Genomic DNA, 20,069 nt, shown 5'->3' on the forward strand with positions numbered 1-20,069 from the left:
AACTTCTTTAAAACAACATTCTTATTAAAATTCTATAGGTTTGTATATGATTTTCATAGTAATTTATTATTTTATTCAATCATACATGTCTATCTTCTATATTTACATATATAATATGAACATATACTGACAGGCTTAGGGAGGATATATATTTATGTAACATACGTCTGTAATTTAAACAGACATACTAAAATACATGTTTCTATTAGCTAGACATATATGTCAATATATGTTATTGTTCCAATTTCCAACAGGTTTTATATGTAATTTTTACATATAGGCTATACTTAAAGACATATATGATTTTACTTCATATGTACAGTACATATATTTCATACATAGAAATTCAACACATGTACATATATTACATTTGTGTAAGGGCATTCTGTTTGGTTGACGGCATTAAAAAGTCTTTTTGTTTTGGAGGGTAAATGGGGTTGTTGCGTCCCTACCAATGTTGAGACCAAAACTACACCCTTGCAACCAACATTTGAGTTTTGATGTATATTTGATGTGTGAACAGGGTTTGTCTCACCACTTCGGTCGGCGGCCCCTCCCCTCATGATTCTGGCCACGATTACAGCTCCCGTTGCCTCGTCTCTCCGAATAGTCGCTCCCTGGTAGGAAAGACACGAAAATAAATCAGATTTCCAAACACAGATCTCATCTTCAGTTCACAGAGTTGATACAATCCTTTGATAGACTGGTAAAAGCTGCTCCTTTTGTGCCAGTTGGTGGCTTTTGCTGGGAGGAAAAAAAAAAAAAAAAAAAAAAGAATCAATAACCTATTAAAGAGTAAATTACAAAACTCTGTGACTAGAGATTCTGATACCTCATCATTGAGATCACTTCGTTTTTTGTGCTGGTAGGCTGATACGCTAGTGATCATTTGGTTACATTTCTTATTAGTGTATCATACAGTAAGGTTATGCAACCTACTTCCTTACTTTCTGACACTGGGTTTCAGCTCCATCAGTTTTAGTCAAGAGATTTTTCCTCGGTAAGTTAACAGGGATATTTTGACATTTTGGGCAATACACTTATTCTTGCAGAGAGCTTAGCTTAGCATAAAGACTAGAAACAGGGAGAAATGGCCAATGGCCAAACAAGGTATCATGTATAGATTGTGAGCCACTACACTGGGTTGGATTATATTTGATCTCCACATGATGTAAAATAACTGATGCATTATATCATATCAGTCCCACATGTGACATGTAAAAAATCAAACCGGTAGTGTGTGAGGCTGTGACAGAACAGTGAAAGAAAAGTAGTTCAAATCACTGGAATTACAGTTTACATTCTGTCACCCCTCAGTTTAACTGAACTATTACATTTAGCTTTCTGATGTAAGCCAGTTGCTGCAAAACTGGTGGCTCCCCAGCAGGTGCTTCTGGCAAGTTAACACCAAATCTATTTTTCGTCCTCTGCTTGAAGGATTTCCTTTAGCAGGGTTTTTATAGCATCCCACAGTGACAAATTCACACCCCAGAGCTCTCTGAAGCCTCAAAGCTGCTCCATTAAAGTAAATCCAGTTTTAAAACCCACATGAAGGCATAAGAAAAGTAGCTGCTGATGGTCTGAGGAGCTATTATTTTGCCATGTCTTCAGGTCTGAGGCGACTCACCAGGGGTTCCTTGTTCTTCACCAGGCGAACGATCTTCACCGACTCTTCCTCCAGGTCGTCGTCCAGATCCTCTGGCAGCGGTGGCAGAATCGGGTCAAAGTTCTTTTGGGCCACCGTGTCGTGGGCTGACAGCACTGCCTGCAGGAACAATTTACAAAGAGAAACACCGATAAATGCAAAAGTTAAATAAGATTTAAATAACCGAACAACAACGTACATAAAGAAAAGGAGGAATTACATCTCTTTCACTGATTGATTTTACAAATGAGTGTTCAGGTTTCACAAGCGTCATCTCTTTCCGCTCCCCAGAAAGCCAATAACTTGAACATAATCACTTGATAAGAATAATTAGGGGCTCAGACAGCTCTGACACTGCTGTTATGAAATAGATGATAGGAAATCAGAGCAATTCAGACTGAAAGTGCAGAGAGGCAGTGGCATTTAAGATAGTGAACCACAGAGGGAATGAGAGGGTGTCTGGGTTGGAAGCAAAAGAGACACTTCTGAGCACTTATCAGATGCTCGATGTGCGATGGAAGACACAATAAATATGTGTGAGAGTCTACCTTGAGGTGAGGAGTGCTCAGCAAGAGAAGCAGCTCTCTTTCATCGTCCTCCAGTGGCCCATTCTGAAGCTCCTCTGCCAGCTGAAAATGTGAATCAGAAAATCTCTCAAGTTGCTTAAAATATTTCAAAATGTTGTCCCACATATCCTCATAAAACAAATCTAATTAAATACCAAGTAATTTCTAAAGTAGAGTATTGTTTCATATTCAGATTTAGTTTGGAGTTGATATGAGAAAAGGTTGCACCTACGTCCTCTGCCAGATAGGAGGCGCTGTGTAGAACGGGAGTCGGGCTCTGTTTCTCATACTGCTTCAGTTTCTCATGGATCTGTAATGAACAACAAATTAGCTACAACCAATTCTTGTATTATGAAGGGTCATTTGAGTACATTGAACAATTGCATTTTCCTTTTACTTAATATTTGTTAGATCTTTTATTGTTAAATAATCTTTTTTATATTTATGATTAATTTACCCAATATAAACTAATGCTGTATGATGTGTGTTTTGCACAACAATGCAAGTGAAGATGTGTCTAAGTGAAAAATGTCAATCACATTTCTTTTGTCAAAAAATAAATAAATAAATAAATAAATAAATAAAAGAGGCTGATAATATTGTTCATGTTTTGTTCTTCATAGAAAGAAATACAGGATGTGACTGGAATTCCATTCGTTAAATGTGGTTTGTCGGCCAAGTTGTGCCAGAAATCATAAATATGAAGAAGTCACTTCTCCTCAGATATATCTGCTGTACCTTCATGAGGTAACCAAGGCTTTTCTCACTGAAGACATCTTTGAGGAAGACCAGGTCCTCTTTATGGTTGGCATCTGGGTGGAGCTGAGAGGTGAGCAGGGCCAGTGTCTCATGCAGCCCTATGAATCATAAAACCAGTCATGTATTAATCACCCATTCAAACACCTGTTGTCTATCAAGAACTAAATCAACGGCTAATGTAATGCAATTTCCTGTATGATGTCAATTTTCCTCAACCAAATACAAATATTAGAGTTAAATACTGAGATTATACCTTTTGTCATGTAAACAGATGTGGTAATCTCATAGAAAGCTTTGTTAAGCTTCTTTAATACTCTCAGTTCAAGCTCTAGTAATGTATGCTTGATATTATAGCATGTCCATTATTTATAAGTATATATAAAGCATCAGAGAGAATGAACAAGTAGCTCGAGCATATGTCGTACCTGTGCTTGCAGACACGATGGGCATGGCTTCAATCATTCAGAGGAGGGTGCAGAGGGGGGAGAGCAGGGAGGGAGGGAAAGCAAATCTGGTAAATTCTCTTAAATTCTCTTCTCTACTTGTTGGCCACAGTGATAAATCACAGACGTAACTGAGAATGGGGAAAAAAAACCATAACACTCTGTATTAGGGATGAGATATGCATTTCTTTTTTTTTCTTTAAAAAAAAGGGGGATAAATCTAAGGTTTCCTATAAATTATGATTTTATTCTAGTTTCTATTCTACAGATTTGCTGAGATTAATCTAAAACTACACAGACTTGAAATAATAGTATGGAGTATGGTTCTTTTTATTTGCACTATAGTTACATTTGAGACAGAAATTTTAAAGATAGGACAAATCATTTCCATGCTGGTAGGTGCAACAAGATGTTCAAAGACTATAAAAGCAAATATCTGATCTCTTGTGCTGCTCATAGGGAGAAGGGTGAGGTTACAAAAATAGGTTTTATTACCTTGGTGGTCACTGACTGCAGTATATTATTTCTCATTTAAAATTATGTCAAAATGTAAATATATTTTGAAAGGGGACCCGACCAGCCATGCTTTGACAGTGATGAATCAACTCATTACTGTGCTGAAGTTTCCGTATGATAACAGCCGCTCTCATTACTGAGGCATAAAGCATTCATTTTATTTCATACTGTGTGACTGTCAAGAGGAAAGTGAGGTCAGATAATACTGACCACAATAGGATCACTCTCTGTGCACAACTCAAGAGTCTTGCAGATAATTAGTTTAATTAAACGGTGTTTGAGTTGTGTCACATTATTCACTTCAGTGCTGTGTTGCTGCATGCAGTGAAGCATGTAGCTTCAAGCTGCCATCAATACCAGATTTTCATTACCATTATGTTTTGTTCAGAGCTTATTTTCATTAGGATCTTAGCTTCAAAATCACTCATGTACCATTGTTAGTCTCTGCTCATACTGTCTCAGCTCAAGGTTTCCCATTTCATCTCCAAACAACACATTTCTCACCACCCTGCTCATTAACTTCCCAGTAAAGACGTGGTTTAAAGTTTTACTAGAAAAATATTAAGACTTGCTATGTGTTACTGTGACGCCAGCAGTTACAAACCATCTTTATTGTTCATCACAGGCAACAATGTAAAATATTTAGAACTGGTAAATAGAGCTAAGATTAGTCCACACAAATGACAGAAAACACTGCAATTGCAACAATTTTTGATTAAAAAGGGGCTACTTGTAAGTTTTGCTATTGCTACATAATCAACATTAGCATTAAAAACTGTTTACTCTCCAGTCTAAAAGAAACGTGAGTTCAGCATCAATCCTCATTCCTTTCCTTGCCAAGGGCTGTCTCCAATGATGGAAAGCAAACCTCCTGTTTTGCTCCCATTTCTATCATTTCCTTTCTTCTACTGAAGTTAGCATGCTAACCAGCTCTAGTGCCAGTCTGGCCAAACTGTCTCGCCATTTTCTGAGACAGAGTCACTGTAGGCTGCCCTGAAGAAGTAGCGCTGGTCAGAGGACGCATTATAACCTCTTGTACTGTAAACACAACGATGGCTGAAGATCTTGGCAAGACTCTTAAGTAAACAGTTGTTAATGCTAACACTGGCTATGTAGCAATAGCAAAATTCACAAAATCATTTCAGATAAGGAAAATGGACAATGCATGATCATTCAGATCAAAGTGGCATATTAGAGACAGTATATTTGAATTGAATATTATTATTGTATGGCAACTATAACAAACACACTTGCTGCCTTTGTATGCAAATTAAATATCTTCTTTGGGTTTGAGACAAAACAAGCAATCTGAAGACATCACCTTGGGATCTGCGAAACTGATGAGCATTTTTCTTACATTTTTTCTGACACTTTAAAGACTTAACAAATCACTGAAAACAAAGTTGACAGATTAATTGACAACGAAAATAATCAGTAGTTAGAACCCTACCAGTGATTTAATAAAAGCCTCAGCGTGAATGTTTATTACTTTAGGTTACTATTTATAATTTGGAAGACAACTTGACTTTGCTAGTCCCTTAAAAAATATTCCAGATGTTTCACAAATGAAGGGCACAATCTTGATTTAAATTAAATCATGAACAACATTACATTGTTCTGTGTACGTCAACTTGGATTTTCTATGTTATCTATATTCTATGTCCAGAAGCAACACAGTTAGGCAGACTAAAATGTGCCACTAAAAGGGTATCTAATATTATAACTATCCTTTATACATGAGAGGGAATAGCACTTTTCCTCCACAGCTGTCAGTAGTCACTGTGTGCACTAGTTAGATCATCACCCAGACTCTTAATTAACAGTCTCTACAGAAGAACGTCAGGTGCACAGCCCACCTGCTGTATACCTGCTCTAACCTTCTAACTGCTCCTGGAACTACAGGCTGTGTAGGTGGGAGGCCGAAACACCAGGCTTGAGCACTACTAACACACATCTGTGGGAGGGTCGCAGTAATAAGATGCCAGGTGAATATAACAGTGGTGAGTGCGTGTGTATGCTCAGGCTTCATCCTACACACTATCTGCAGGATGAAGGGCATTCATGCAGAGCAGTTATCCATCACATCCATCTTTACCAGCAAAACAGTATTAACTCTATCTAGGTACACAGAGCAGAACTGGAGGTACAGCTGTATAAAATCCACTATTAAACCCAATCAAACGCCAACCCCCACACTCGCATTTGTAAAAACAAAAGCAATAGCAACAAGCAGTGTATCTTGGTTTTTGTCTATATCTTAACCTTCCCTGCATAGCTTCACATGGCTCCTTAGCCAACTCTCCTAAGGTAAGGACCACATTTTTGTATCCAATAACTGGAAGGACTGGAAAAGGTACTCCATTAATGGGCAAGGACAAAACACTGATTAAAAAAGAAAAGTATGAAGTAGTTGGAGACACATACAAATTACTTGACTCGAAGCAGAAATCTGCGTGGAGTCAACATGGTGGCTTATGAAAGTGAAAGTCTGTGTTTTTCACTGTGGGGGCAACATTTCTTCTTGAGTAGGAAATTACAAACCAATCCTGCAGCAGTGTTTTCTGACAAAGAAGGTATATCAGTCTGGCTCATTGTTAGACATCCACAGTTTCAACAAACACGTCAATAAACAGGAGCCAGAAGCACCTGATCAGTATGTTGGCTACGTAGCAAGCTCTCAAGCTCTCGTCAGATTTATTCACCGTTAAGACAGATGAATGGAGACATGTATAAGCCTCATGAAACTACCATGTCAATGCTGATTATTTTTACAGAAATCACTTGTACCCAGAGACTTTCTACTTTGGCATCTCAAAGTTTTTAAAAAAACAATCACTACTTTTTTCCGTCATCTTGTGTCGTATATTCTGCCATTTCTCTCAAAAACAGCAATTTACAATTGTCTCACAGTGATTATTTGTCATTTTCTGTCACTTGATTGTCACATTTTCCCCAGGGTGTGCTGGTAAAAACATACCAGCTGCCAAGGAAATTTCTAGTTTGGAAAAACACTGATTGAAGACAGGATGGCAACATGCCAAAGTGGCAATTAGAATAAGCAGCCAGACCACAAACAGATCTTTGCTTAACTGATGACAAGTGTTTATAAAGTACAGGTTGGACCCATGTGTAAAATGTTGTAATGTAATGCATTTAATTGTGCCTCAGACTGCTGAGTGGTGATGAAAAACAACCTCTTTAAGCTGCTCTAAAAGAGCTATTACACATGATAATTGGCTATCTGTCTGCTCAAAGTTGCTGTTGTGGTCCATCAGCAACACATGGACGCTGATGGCATCATTAAACACGAGAATTAAATTATCTTCCATGCAACTGACTGGAGGATGAACCGGCCATATTTCATCCATTTGCATCACTTTGTCATGTTCTGTGTTTTTCTGCTGCACTTCAGTAAATACACACGTTAACAGAGAGACCAGCATCACCAATGTCTTCGGATCTACAAATCTCGTCTGCTCTGGATCACTGCTGGAGTGTGACACGACCTCTGACCTCTTCCCATGAGTGACCCTCAATCAGGCATTGATAATAATAACCCCCAGATTGATTCAGTCTAATGCTGTACCACCATCAGCATGCCTGTCCCTTCATTCACTCACTCAGCAGGGCATTGACCACGTAGCACTTTTAAAAAAAAAAAATCAATTCTGCACATTATCAGGCGAGAAGTCCACACACTTCACCGACCCTACTGATTTACACAGCTTCAACTAACTAAACAAGCCAAAGTGTATTTATGCATGTTTATCTATCTATCTTGTCTCTGTATCAGCAGGATGTCCATGAAACTGAACAAACAGATTCACAACAAAGGCATTGCAGATGAGTTTGTAAAACTGTGACCAGATAGTGGAACTGCTGCCATTAGATCTATCAAATCATTCAATTTCACGGAAGGAATTATTTAAAAAAAAAAAAAAAAAAGGTTAAAAGAAAGAGGTGAAGAAAGCTGAAAGAACATTTTTATATAGGCTACATCTTTGTGTCTTAAAAAAAAAGGCACAAAATAAATATTCGCTTAATGTGTTACAGTTAGTTGGTCATCCAGAAAACTTTAAGCCAATTTTTTCTCTCAACTTCACCGCTTCTGTAATTACTGCTCCAAGTGACCTTGAATTGTGATTAAATGTTTGTTTTCATGCATTTTCCTGGTGTTCAAATTAAATTCTAGTGTGTATTTTGCTATCTGTTGGCCATCAAACAAGCCCAGTCCACTGAGAAAACTTCAAACCATAAAGCGAGCAGTCCGGGGGTAAAACATCCTCTCACTCATCCTCTGTGCTGCCCCTGCTTTGATTCAGCTCTCCTCCCCTGCTCACTTGGCCCACGTTCCTGACCTTCTTTCTCTCCATCTCTTCCTCCCTCCACACTCTCTCTCTAATCACAAGAGGCTGAGAAGAGATTAAATCCAACATCTTTCCGCATTTTTTTTCCCTCTCTCTCACAGAGTCTATCGTCTAAATACTTAAGGTTCCCACCGGCCATATGGCGGTATTATCTAGCCTCCTTGATTTAAGACGGCAGCGCTCGCGGCTGTGTGCATCACCGAGGATTTCAATGAACACAATGGCACAGATAAGAGAGGTTTGGTAGATTAGGGGAGAAACTGAATAGCAGCAAAGATGACAGACCGATAAGAAAAAAATAACAACTTGTATTTTTAGCAAAAAGAACTCTACCACAAATAAAAAATGAAGACTGAAGCAGTTCATTGATTAAGTGATTTAAAGAAAATTAATTGATGGCATTTTCAATAACCCATTTATCAGGTTAAGTAATTCATCCAATAAAAAAGGGACAAATGTGTGGAGGCTCCAGCTTCTCTAATGTTATGATTAGCAGATTTCTCTCCATCTCATAGTATTACAAACCAAATCCTTGTGAGGTTTTTCATTGTTGAGACAAAAATAAATAACTAGGAAATGTGTCCTTGGTCTTTGGGAAGATCTGATGGGCCTTTTTGGAAACTTTTAGGGTCACATTGGCAGACTGAAACCCCCTCACTAACTTAATAAATTAACTGTAATGTGGTCTTTCAATTAGATATCATCATGCAGAAGTATTATTTCTGTGATGCACAATTCAGTTGTTGATATTATTAGACAAGGACAACACTAGTCCTTCAAAGATCTTAATCAAATATATAATTCATTTAATTGAGTTTAATATGTTTGGAGACATCATCAGTGCAGAGCTTTTTTTTAGTTTGACATTTTGGGAAATAATCTTGTACTTTCTTGCTGAGAGTTTGATGAGAAGATCAATACCACTATAATGGCCATTACATATGAAGCTACACCTAGCAGCTAACCCAGTTAGCTTGGCTCAAACATTGGAAACAGGGAGAAACAGCTAACCTGGCTCTGTCCAAATGTAACAAAACCCACCTCATGGCACATCTAAAGCTCGAAAATTAACAAGTTATATCTGGTTTATTAAATTTGTACAAAAACCAAAAGTGTAAGAACGACATTTTGCTGTTTACAAGGGGTTCTCTGCACGACTATTTTTGGCTGAGAGCAGTTTCCAGGCAGTTAGCGAAGACTTGAAGTTGCTGCTCCAAAAATAGCAAATTGTCGGTTTCTGTACATGTTAAACCAAGAAGATATAACATGTTTACATGTTTTGCTTTGAACAGAGCCAGTCTAACTGCCCCCCCCCCTTTTTTTCCCCCAGTGTTTATGCTAAGCTAAACCTTTCATCCTGGCGTCAGCCCCCAGTATGAGCACGATAGCAAGTTTGTAGACAACCTAATTACTTTTACCTGCATGATCTTAACTCTGGTTTATTAATTTAGTTTATAGTTTGCCCCTTTACAGCATTTGCATACAGATTTTATTTAAAAATGAATAATTCATCATTTTTGACTCCGGTTGGCAAGTTTTCCTTTAAATCACCTTGCCTCGTCAAATTAACGGAGGGAGTGAGGGAGCTGCTCAAGGACACATCAACAAGCCGGATGTCTGTTTATGTTTTAATAATTAACACTTAAATATTACACAGGAACTATTATTAAGAGTTTTGACCTTGTGGTAATCACTTGATCTGCAGGGTCTCCATCGCAGCATGGTACAACTGTCAGCTGTGTGTTCTTTATTGTTGTGTTATTGGTTTTTATCATTTTCTAATCAGGGTTTTCCCCCTGGCTTCTGGTGCTCATAAGTGTGCTCAATCATGACAACATTCCATATTCACTTCTCCTTCTCTTCTTCATATTGATCAGATGTTCTGTATCATGGAGCACTGAGGTTTGTGACTGATAGTCAAATCCTCACTGAATCGTCCATTATATGCTTTGACTGTGTTTTACACTGGTTAACTTTGTCCATGGAGGCTCTCTGGATCTTTGTCAACCATACAACATACAGCCACGAAACTTTACAGGTGTGTAGTTAAGATCATGGGTGCAATCCCATTAATATTGAGTACTCATGTAATGTAGTGGTGACTACCAAGTGCTCATGGGTTGGAATATCAACATGTTGAAAAAATTAGGCATTAAGAAAATCTACAGTCAAGCGTGCTACTTTATTACACTGACACTGTGTATGCAGAGCTAAACGTCGCTGTCCTCCCTCCTCACACACACAAACATGCACGTACGCCACCTGTTTGCCAGACTCATTTGCTGTTGGACGGGTCCCGAGAGGGAGACAGAGAGGGGCGAGGTCGCCAACACACTGCTGATGCCATCTGCCCACCGCTCTGCGTGCTTTTGCACGTGTGTATGTGTGTGTGTGTGTGTGTGTGTGTGGTCCACCACCTATGATGCCACCCACATGGCTGATCCGACATGTTTGAATATGACAGATTTAATTCCAATATCCGTTAGGGAAAAAAAAAAAAAAGTTGCATGTTGTACATTTCCCAGTAGGATTACGATCTATGCTGTAGTAACGCCACAAAAGATTTATAGAACATCTCTCATTTCAAAAATTAAACACTTTCTATTCTCCGTACGAAGTAAAAAAATAAAATTATACACACATATATATATATATATATATATATATAGCAAAAGTATTATCCAGAATGTCTGCATTTCAAAAAAAGACATTTAGCCAATGAAATGTAAAAATAAAAAAAAATAAAACAAAAAAAAGAATTAATCAATTAAAAAAAAAAAGTTGAACATTATTTTCTTATGATCAACTAATCGTTACTGCTCTAATCCCAAATTAAGGACCTCTGTTTTATCTCAACATGATAAAATAATTCTTAAATAGGTAATTCTGTCAATCACACCGTAAAAGTTACTCTTCACTTCCTTCACAGTGACCTTGAGATTCAGTTTAGATTTCAATTGTGCTTGAATAAATGCTAGAAATAACATAAAAATGTAGTGCAGAGGAGGTCAGGAGCCAGACGGCTCTTAAGAGGCTTATGAGAAGAACATCACTTCAAAACACCTTCAACACGCCCACTCTCAGACACAGCAGGATAAAGGATCACTTCTAGGGTTGAGAGATTGAATTTGGCTCCCTGTCTGAGGAAAGGAATCCCATATTTGTGTGTGCAGACAGGCCAATGTCTCTTTTTACAAGGCAAACAAGAATTTCAACAGCCAAAACAAGTTTGGCTTATCATGATCATGTTGATAAAGTGCCAATCAGGCTGGTAGGAGGGCCAAGCCTTAGAGGCTTTTGACTGGTGGCTAATGTTAAACTCCCTCTGAACTCATAATGATATGTGTAAATGCACAGAAAAACAGGGTTTAAGAGGGGACAATCCTGGCCACAAACATGTGAAAGGCTCCCACGCTCCACACATGGGAGCAAGACACCAAGACTCAGAGACGCAGAGTGACTAAAAACGATGCAACCACATCGTCCATGGGCATTTTGCACCTCTTTGTATCTTTTTGTCTCTTTGAATTCATTTTTGTTCCTCTTTAATGTAGATTTAGTGTCTCTTTGCTTTTCACGTCTTTGTAGTCGTTTTTTGTCTCTTTGGGGTCATATAGCATCTCTTTGAGGCCACTGCATCTCTTGTAGTCGTTTAGCACCTTCATGTTGTTCTTTTGCATCCGTTTGTGATATTTTTGAATATCTCTGTGGTCGCTTTGCAGTTCTTGATCATTTTGTGTCTCTTTGTCATCTTTTTGCATCTTTTTGTGGTCGCTTTGTGTTTCTGAAGTCGTTTGACTTTACAACCAGACATGGTAATGGTCCCTTCAGACAGAAGCTCTGGCCCAGGGCATTGAGAACACCGACTACGAAACGCCCGCGTACAAACAAACAGTCATCTTACCAATCAATTCATCTGTTGCACTTACATAACAAATTCATTCTCACCTAAAAACACTGAAGCATAATCATGAAAATGAGCTGGGTGTCTAGACATAAGACATCCCTGTGTCCCCTGTCTGGGTTTAGAGACACTGGCACACATTTTTCCTTGCGACTTTGTTTACTAAAAAACCACAGTGCATGACCCTGACCTTCACTGAATGTCTTTGGCTTTCCTGCTTCTTCTGAAAGCCAATAAAGCCATAAAACAGAGCCTGCCCTGCCCTGCAGCAAAGCATGACCAAGTCACAGCTAAAGGCCTGTCCTGTCAGCAGACCTCTGGCTGAGGTCACCAAGCACAGTGATCTGTTAATATTGATCAGCTTCCCCCTAACACAATGGTCATTTCTAGTCATTTAATTGGCTCATACGGTCTAAGATGGTGTACATCCACATGCAATAGTCTCTTCTGTCACAGTTTAATGTAGTGTTGGAGTTGGAAATCAATCTCAGGTGAGACACACACCTCATTAACATGCAGCACAGTCAGGCTTCCACATGGTTTACTCAGACACAAAAACTGGAACGCTCAATTCATAAAAAGCCTTAAAAAAAACACACTAATTTCATAGAGCTTATGGACAAAACAGAGTAAGGTTGATTAGTCTAAATAAGAGTAAATTAACTGATATTTTGCTCTTTATCAGACAGACACACACACGTAAATAGACACTGAAAAAAAACAGTTAAGTCAGTGCACATGAGAGAATAACCTTACCTTGTTGAGGCTTCGCTCAGCCTCAGTGTGCGTGTTTCTCTCTGTTGTCTGCCCCTCTCTAAGCCCGACCCCGCTTCTGTTACAACACCAGCCTGCCTCCTTTTGTGTTTTCTCCTTCCCCTTTCTCTCTGTGTTTCTCTCCGTCTCCAGCTGACTGCCACACACCAGGTTTTATTTCTCCGCCTCGTCCAATCTAACGCTCAATGAGTCTCCCCTTCCCCCTCTGTCAGTCACTTCGCTCTCGCCCTCAGTCGCTCGCTCTGTCCGCGCTGCCTTCAAGTGCTCCTCGTAAAACTCCAGTGTCCAAGATTCACGTACCACAAAGCGCAAGAGACATTAATTGGAAGGAAATGAGAAAGAGAAAATTTGTAGTAGGCAAGGATGGTTTCCTACAGCCCCTTGGGTCCCCAGGTTCAATGTATCACTTGGCTTTTGTTAAAAAAAAAAAAAAAAAAAGTATACATTTTCTACAAAAATAAAGTAGGAAATAAGGTGGGTCTTGCATTAGTAGCCTACACAACCTTGTGATCCTCTCTTGTAAAAAAACAAACAAAAAAATTATTTGTTGTTTGCTGGCACTTTGGTTATTTAGTCAAATTATGTTCACTTGGTGGATATTCCTAAAAAAAAAACGGGGCTAGGGGGTGGATGTCAATAGGGGCCCAACAGCAAATTTGGTTCCCTGACATGTTAATCCAGCCATGGTTTATGATCACTGTTGAGTGTTAGTTTAAAGTAGTTTTAAGTCGTTTCCTACATGATTTCGCTACAACTGAGAACTGAACAAAAAGTGGATATAGGGGCTGATCATATACACTACTTTTTACACAATACACAAAACATATAGGCTATGAAAGCCCAGGAAAAGCCAGATAATGTCAAATTACTTTACTAGCTCACTTTTTGTATATGTCAAAGTTTTCACTTAATATCAGTAGAGGTGAAACTGTTCTTGCAATTTTGACTTTGTATCTCACAATTTTGATTTTATGGAATGTCTGAATCTTAACGCCTTATTTCATGTAATATGACTTAGTGTCTCATAATACTGACTTAATATTTTACTTACCACAATTAATTTTTCTGCCACAATTTTCCATCAGATCTTTCTTTTCCTGGCAAAAATTAGCCTCAATACAGACTATGACCTAATGTAAAAACATTTAATATAGGGCTATTGTTGTTAAAGAAATAAAAGTGTAATTGAACTAATATTCCCTGTTTATTCAACTAACCACAACTGCCAAGAAAAAAAATCCTCCTCAAATTTTTGAACTTTTTCACCATCATCACATAGAATTCATTCTTTGATCGTTCACTTGGATTTCTGACAGTCCTTGAAGGCAGCACTGTGAGCACACATGCTGCAAGCTGCATGCCTGGTGGGTCCGCCCCTCTCAAATCCATCAATTGCTATTCATCCCCTCCCTCCACGTCTGTGTCTCTCAGTGAATGGTACAGCGCATGTTTTGGCTGATGGTCAGAGACGTCTTGTGGGGGAGAAAAGTGTCATCAACATCAACAATGACTCATGAACCACAACACACAAACACACTGGTCACAGCGCTTTACACGCCCCCGCCCCTCTCCCTATTGTTTCCAATCTTCTACACACTTGTCCACTTATCCACCCCTTTCTGCTTTTTTCACTTTCTTGTGTCCCTTTGCTGGTCGGCCTAGATGTGCAAGCTGAGACCAAGCAAGAGACCTTGATGTGTTCAGACAGAGTGAGAGGATGAGCAGAATCATTGCTGCTGCCCTGTGATCACAGTCTCAATTTGCCTCTCTCTGTGTGATTAGATGGATGATGACAAAGCATTTCATCTTAGCTCAGTGGGTCAGATCCAGTAGCTGGGGATCAGAGTCCTCTCTGTGATGAGAGAGTGGATTACACCAGTGGGAGCTTCAGTCTTGTGATGACAGATCCTCCTGTGATATGTGCACCGTCGCACCGTCCCATGACAGATAGGGCAGATCTTTGTTTAATCAAATGAAACATTCAGTATCAGAGGCTTAATCTAATCTAAAGGGCATACAATCTGTAATTTTAATGTGAAACCTCATAACAGTAAGAGTCCAATCATTACACTTTTGCTAAACAAAAACACAGACACACAATGATGGTAATAGCAGTTTCAATATTTAACTTTGTTCCAGTCAAAATTTACAAAAATTACAAAAAGATACAAAACAAACTATTAATCATAGACACAGCATTTACAAGTTTTCATTCACATGGTTCAATTATTGAAAAAGTCTCATATTAGTTACATTAAATCATGTCTAAGATTTCTTTTTACACAAATAGATACATTTAAATTAAGGTTAAGTCTGTATGTGACACAAAATATATATTTTTCTTTAACAAACTATCTTGGTTGATTTGTTCAAGGTCTGTCATTGTTTGAAATTTTTAGTTTGTTGACCCATGATGTTATTTCAATAAAGAGGTTTCACTCTTGAAATGTGGTCCAGTCTAATCTCTGGTGTAGAGGTGTCATCAAATGTCAGAGTCAGCGGCTTGTGCGTTTTCCTGCTGGAAGATCACAATGATTTTCAACAATTATATATATATATATATATATATAAACAGACAGTGTATGTCTGGTCCTGAACAAAACCATGCTACATAATGTCAAAAAAGTTGTGAATTGTCTCTAAGACTGTGGCTAAAAACTTTTTAAACTTGAGTAAAAATATACTTAAATCAGACTTCATGACTTCCATGTTGTACAGGATCTTTACAGCTCAGCATGTCACAGTGAAATCCATCGAGTCCTGCCCGCCCCCGACACATTCACTCGTTTATTGTCATTCTGGACTCACCGTGTATGTGGGATTTCTGAAGAACACAGAGCTGTCCTCCCCAATGGGTTCAAACTGCTGGGAAACGAAGAAATGAAATGCATCAACAACTGAGCACATGCCGTATATATATGTAAACACACATGCAAAAATGAAATAGCCCCACTCACTCAAAGATTTCACTGCCTTGACATCTACTCTGATAGAAGTAGTCCACTTAGATATTTCATTTCAGACTTTTACTTGCACATTTTCAACAGTCAGGCCAGGTAATTATTCATGTCGTCAGATATCGAACAGTAAACATTGCATAACATTTTGACAAGCGTCTCCATGGCTACCTGTGCGCTCGGAGCAGGAGTGACGTCGACATCGTCTGTCTCTGAGCCATATGCTGGGTTCTCAAAAGCTTCCTACAATGGCCACAGGGAAGAAAGATTCATAACAGTTTAAGGGAGTTGATGATCATCACAGAACAAAACAAATAAAACTCTCAAGGGTTATACCAGTAAAACCTGAAGAGCTGCATTTGAGTATTTTATTATCCAATTAATTTTTCATTCTCAGCATTTTCTTCCACGTGCTTTGATAATTTAGAATAAAAAGCCTTGAGTTATTAGATGAATAAAAGCAACTTCAACTAAATGATGGATGTAAAACCAACCTTGTTGGCAGTTGCAGGTTTGTTTGCAGTTGTTGTGGGCTCATCCACAACCTGAACTTCATCCGTATACATGGGATTATCAACGTTCTCCTGAGGAGGGAAAGACAGGATCACAAGACTGGGCAAAGCCAAATTTGTCAAAATTTAAAATTCCGCTTTAGTGATGTGCTACATTGGATCAATGTCATGTTTCTGCATTATGTTTTTAACGTTTCCGTATACAAACTACTTAGTAGTGATGAAATTACGTTAAGTTTATATTAAATATATCAACGTCAATTTGGAAAATATAGCAGCAAAATGTTACCATGCAGCATGTCAAATATATGCAGACATTAAGCAAAAGAAGGTGCAGTGTGAGCAGAGTCAATGCAGTCCACAGGCGAGCAGCCATTTGTGTTTATTGACCTTGTTTGCTCCACCAGGAGCAGCGGTGGCCGTCACCATGCTGCTGGAGGCGGGTTGTTCTCCAGCCACATATGCCGGGTTCTCAAAACTCTTTCCTCCCTCCGTGTCCAGCATGGACACAGACATACAGGGAACCTGGCATCAGACAACAAGTACACAGAGCAAGTAAATAAACATATGAGATCTCAACAGCGGAAATGGATTGACTTGAATGGTCGTTGTGTTACTGACCGCTTCTGAATTCACTCTTGTTTCACTGGCTTCTGCCTCCGGTGCATTTCGAGTGAAGCCATTCCTGAGAACCATCATCACACAAGCAGTATATCATTTAGCTGTAACAAATTGCTGTAAATAACATACTAACACATCCTGACAACTGCACAGGAAAACACATTTCAGCAATAATTTTATTTGCATTTAGTCTTATTTTGTAGTAGTAGATAGTACTACTTCAAAAAAACTGTGAACATGTCATTCAGATATTACATTTCTGACAGCAGTAACCATCTATTGTATGTTTTCTTTTCTGGCTCCATCTCACCTTAAGCTTGCCAGGGTGGGCACTGATTGCATACTGGGCATACTGGGCATACTGGGCATGGAGGGCAGGTTATTCCGTAGTGTCTCCAGCAGGTTAGACTTCTTCCTGGCAGCATAGACCAGGGCGACTAGCAGAACCACAATCAGCACTGTCACCCCGATGGCTATTCCAACTGAGAGGGAGAGACATGGACAGAGGAGGGGCGAAAGGCAGCTTATTAATAATACGTTTTTATAATATAATTTAGTATTTCTGGCTATAAAATCAAATATACTTGAGGAGGCGACCACGTCGAATATGTTTGTCTGGCAGTAATCTCCTTTCCATTCTGGAGGACATCTGTGAACCAAAACACAAACATTAGAGTTGTTACATTTCAAAAAAACGCTCTCACTTGTTAACTGAACTGATGCATTTGTCTGTGTATCATTTTTTAAAAATAAATTTGTTATGATTGCCCCGGAGGTTTCTGTCTTTGTGATGTTTTCTAGTTCATTTTCAATTTCTGGTTGTAAAGACTCAATAAATAAATAAATATAAAACTTACTTGCAGAGAGCCTTGTTGTCATCAAAGTAGCAGGTGCCTCCATTTTGACACTGACACGGTGGTGGCATGGTAGGCGGTGGATCAAACCCTGAAATATTTAAGATGAACAATTATTTTAACTTAGAGAATGATTTTTCATGTCCTGTAGCAGATATATTCTAATCATTGGGTTGAAGATTGGGATATAAGTTTAGAAGAATATTGATAGATTTTTGACTGTCTGGCTCCTTCTTTCCACTATTTTTCTCCCTTGTGTCCACCATGATTAATGCAATGTAGTTATTATTCGTCTGGTATTTTGCATTGAATTAATATTGTCTAACCTCTTTACTAGACATTTCTGGATCCGGATCAAGCAAGTTATTTAATATTGTTGCAATTAAGATCATAGATTCATTTCTGAAATTTCAATACAGGATGCCCCATGTTTTTATTTGAGTTTCTGAGGAAAAAGGTGTTTTCTTTTTACCAGCATCACATTCAGTGTTACTGCCAGAGACGAAGCTGGTGCCCTCAGGGCAGGCGCAGGTGTAACCTCCCGGTCGCAGCAAACACAGGTGGCTGCAGGTTCCCTTACATGGATTCTTCACTGCAGAGACAAGAAAAGTTGTTCAATTCTTCCATTTCAACAACGTAAAGAGCATGACGTACTGACATATTTCACTGTTAGGTTTTAAAGTTTAAAATTTAAAATGGTAATCTGAAAAGACTGGGGATCATGGTTGGCTTCCTGCAGTTACATTTTCAAAATCAAAAGCAATAATCCAGTGATGAATGCAAAAATGCAAAAAGGATTAGGGTGACACCCTATATGCATTACTCCACAAGATGAATACAGAGCAGTTTGCGTGAATATGTGCTGTGGGTGAGTGAGCAGCTTACTGGCTCTGGAGTTGTATCTCTGCTGCTGGTACATAGAGACCTGGGTCAGCCAGGGCCCAGCAGTCAGCAGCTTGGTCTTGGCTCCGCGGCCAAACTTGTCCTGCTTGAACACCTCGCCTTTCTCCTGAGTGCTCCAGTAAACATGGTCCTCGAACACACTCACACTGAAGGGGTTTCTCACATCTACACAAGGTGCAACAAAAAGTCTGGTTTACTGCCAGATTAACAAAATCCCATTTCAAGATTCTACGTTACCAATCCACAGTTCAAACACGTTGGTATCTGAGGTCACACATGAACATATTTTTTCCCAAATAATTTCTCATCTCATCTCAGGCTTCTTTGATGACCGTCCTTCCTAATCCTCACCTATGTAGACGGCAGTTCTACGTTCCTCTCCTGAAGGCAGAACGGACTCGATGCGGCTTTCCTTGGAGTCGGACCAGTAGATTCTGTCACCGTTGGTGAAGTCGATTGACAGGCCAGTGGGCCAACCCAGGCCGTCTGCCACAAGGACTTTCCTCTCCTGACCATCCAGCCAAGAACACTCAATCTTGGCTGTTTCCCCGCGGTCTGCCCAGTACAACATCCTGCAGAGACACAGCACATATTAGAGCACTGGTCTCTGAGATGTGATGAGTTATACAGTAGGCCCTTCTTTTAACGTTTTCCATACAGCAGTGTTGCAGCTAAATGCTCCATTATTTCTGCTGTGGTTTATAATTGAACTCTGCTAACAGATAATTTACGCAGGTAGAGAAAAATATAAAAATGTCCACCATATGTCACCATTTTCACTTCAGAAAAAATGATAAATGTTTCAAGGGAAATGATTTCCAACAAATTGAACTAGGTGTGTAATTTGAAGATGTAAGAATTGAGCAACACAAAGTGACAAAAACTAAATAAACTGCCTCAAAATCAATTAACGCCCTAAATTACTGCAATCTGTAAAACAGTTCCTTGAAGTCAGGTGTTGTAGCCCTGACTGTCTTACCCCAGTCGTGGGTTGACGGCCACAGCAGATGGGTGACCTAGCTCAGTCTTGACTAGGTGCTTCCTGTAGCGTCCATCCAACATGGCCACCTCTAACCTCTTCACCCTGGAGTCTGCCCAGTAAAGGTTTCTAAAATGAGAAGGAATACTCACATTATATGCTGCGACACATGCAAACTCTCTGTGAAGAAGCTGTATTTGTAAAAGACAGTATGGTAGTATAGTACTCACTACAAGTGCTTTACCCCTTTACTTATAATGTGGTCCTTT

General features: G+C 39.1%; 2 protein-coding genes across 4 annotated transcripts in view; both read right to left on the reverse strand.

The window, feature by feature from the left end:
* Positions 1-535: 535 nt before the first annotated feature.
* LOC111648853 (MAGUK p55 subfamily member 3-like) lies at positions 536-13,199 on the reverse strand (the record flags this gene model as incomplete). The annotated part of the gene is made up of 7 exons (XM_023398589.1): positions 12,957-13,199; positions 3,396-3,422; positions 2,950-3,068; positions 2,444-2,521; positions 2,194-2,274; positions 1,628-1,765; positions 536-617 (listed from the first exon to the last, which is right to left on the reverse strand). Coding segments are annotated over exons 2-7 (523 nt in total), but the record flags the coding sequence as incomplete, so codon positions are not given.
* Positions 13,200-15,074: 1,875 nt separating this feature from the next.
* The window catches only part of lrp2b (low density lipoprotein receptor-related protein 2b), a 38,270-nt gene continuing 33,275 nt past the window's right edge, over positions 15,075-20,069 (reverse strand). Inside the window, exons 69-81 of one of the 3 annotated variants that reach the window (XM_023398581.2) lie at positions 19,801-19,929; positions 19,173-19,393; positions 18,804-18,986; positions 18,391-18,510; positions 17,922-18,009; positions 17,649-17,713; positions 17,375-17,546; positions 17,065-17,128; positions 16,834-16,968; positions 16,426-16,515; positions 16,103-16,174; positions 15,783-15,836; positions 15,075-15,492 (exon numbers count right to left, since the gene is read on the reverse strand). In XM_023398581.2, the coding sequence (XP_023254349.1) occupies positions 15,457-15,492; positions 15,783-15,836; positions 16,103-16,174; positions 16,426-16,515; positions 16,834-16,968; positions 17,065-17,128; positions 17,375-17,546; positions 17,649-17,713; positions 17,922-18,009; positions 18,391-18,510; positions 18,804-18,986; positions 19,173-19,393; positions 19,801-19,929 (1,429 nt within the window). In that variant the 3' untranslated portion in view covers positions 15,075-15,456. Of the gene's footprint in view, positions 15,493-15,782; positions 15,840-16,102; positions 16,175-16,425; positions 16,516-16,833; positions 16,969-17,064; positions 17,129-17,374; positions 17,547-17,648; positions 17,714-17,921; positions 18,010-18,390; positions 18,511-18,803; positions 18,987-19,172; positions 19,394-19,800; positions 19,930-20,069 lie in introns of all 3 variants that reach the window. The other 2 variants (XM_023398580.2, XM_023398579.2) reach the window with 2 other exon arrangements.

The sequence above is a fragment of the Seriola lalandi genome, unplaced genomic scaffold, assembly GCF_002814215.2.
Source record: "Seriola lalandi dorsalis isolate HSWRI2012SDOR001 ecotype SW California unplaced genomic scaffold, Sedor1 jcf7180002049661, whole genome shotgun sequence".
In the NCBI taxonomy this organism is placed as follows: Eukaryota; Metazoa; Chordata; class Actinopteri; order Carangiformes; family Carangidae; genus Seriola; species Seriola lalandi.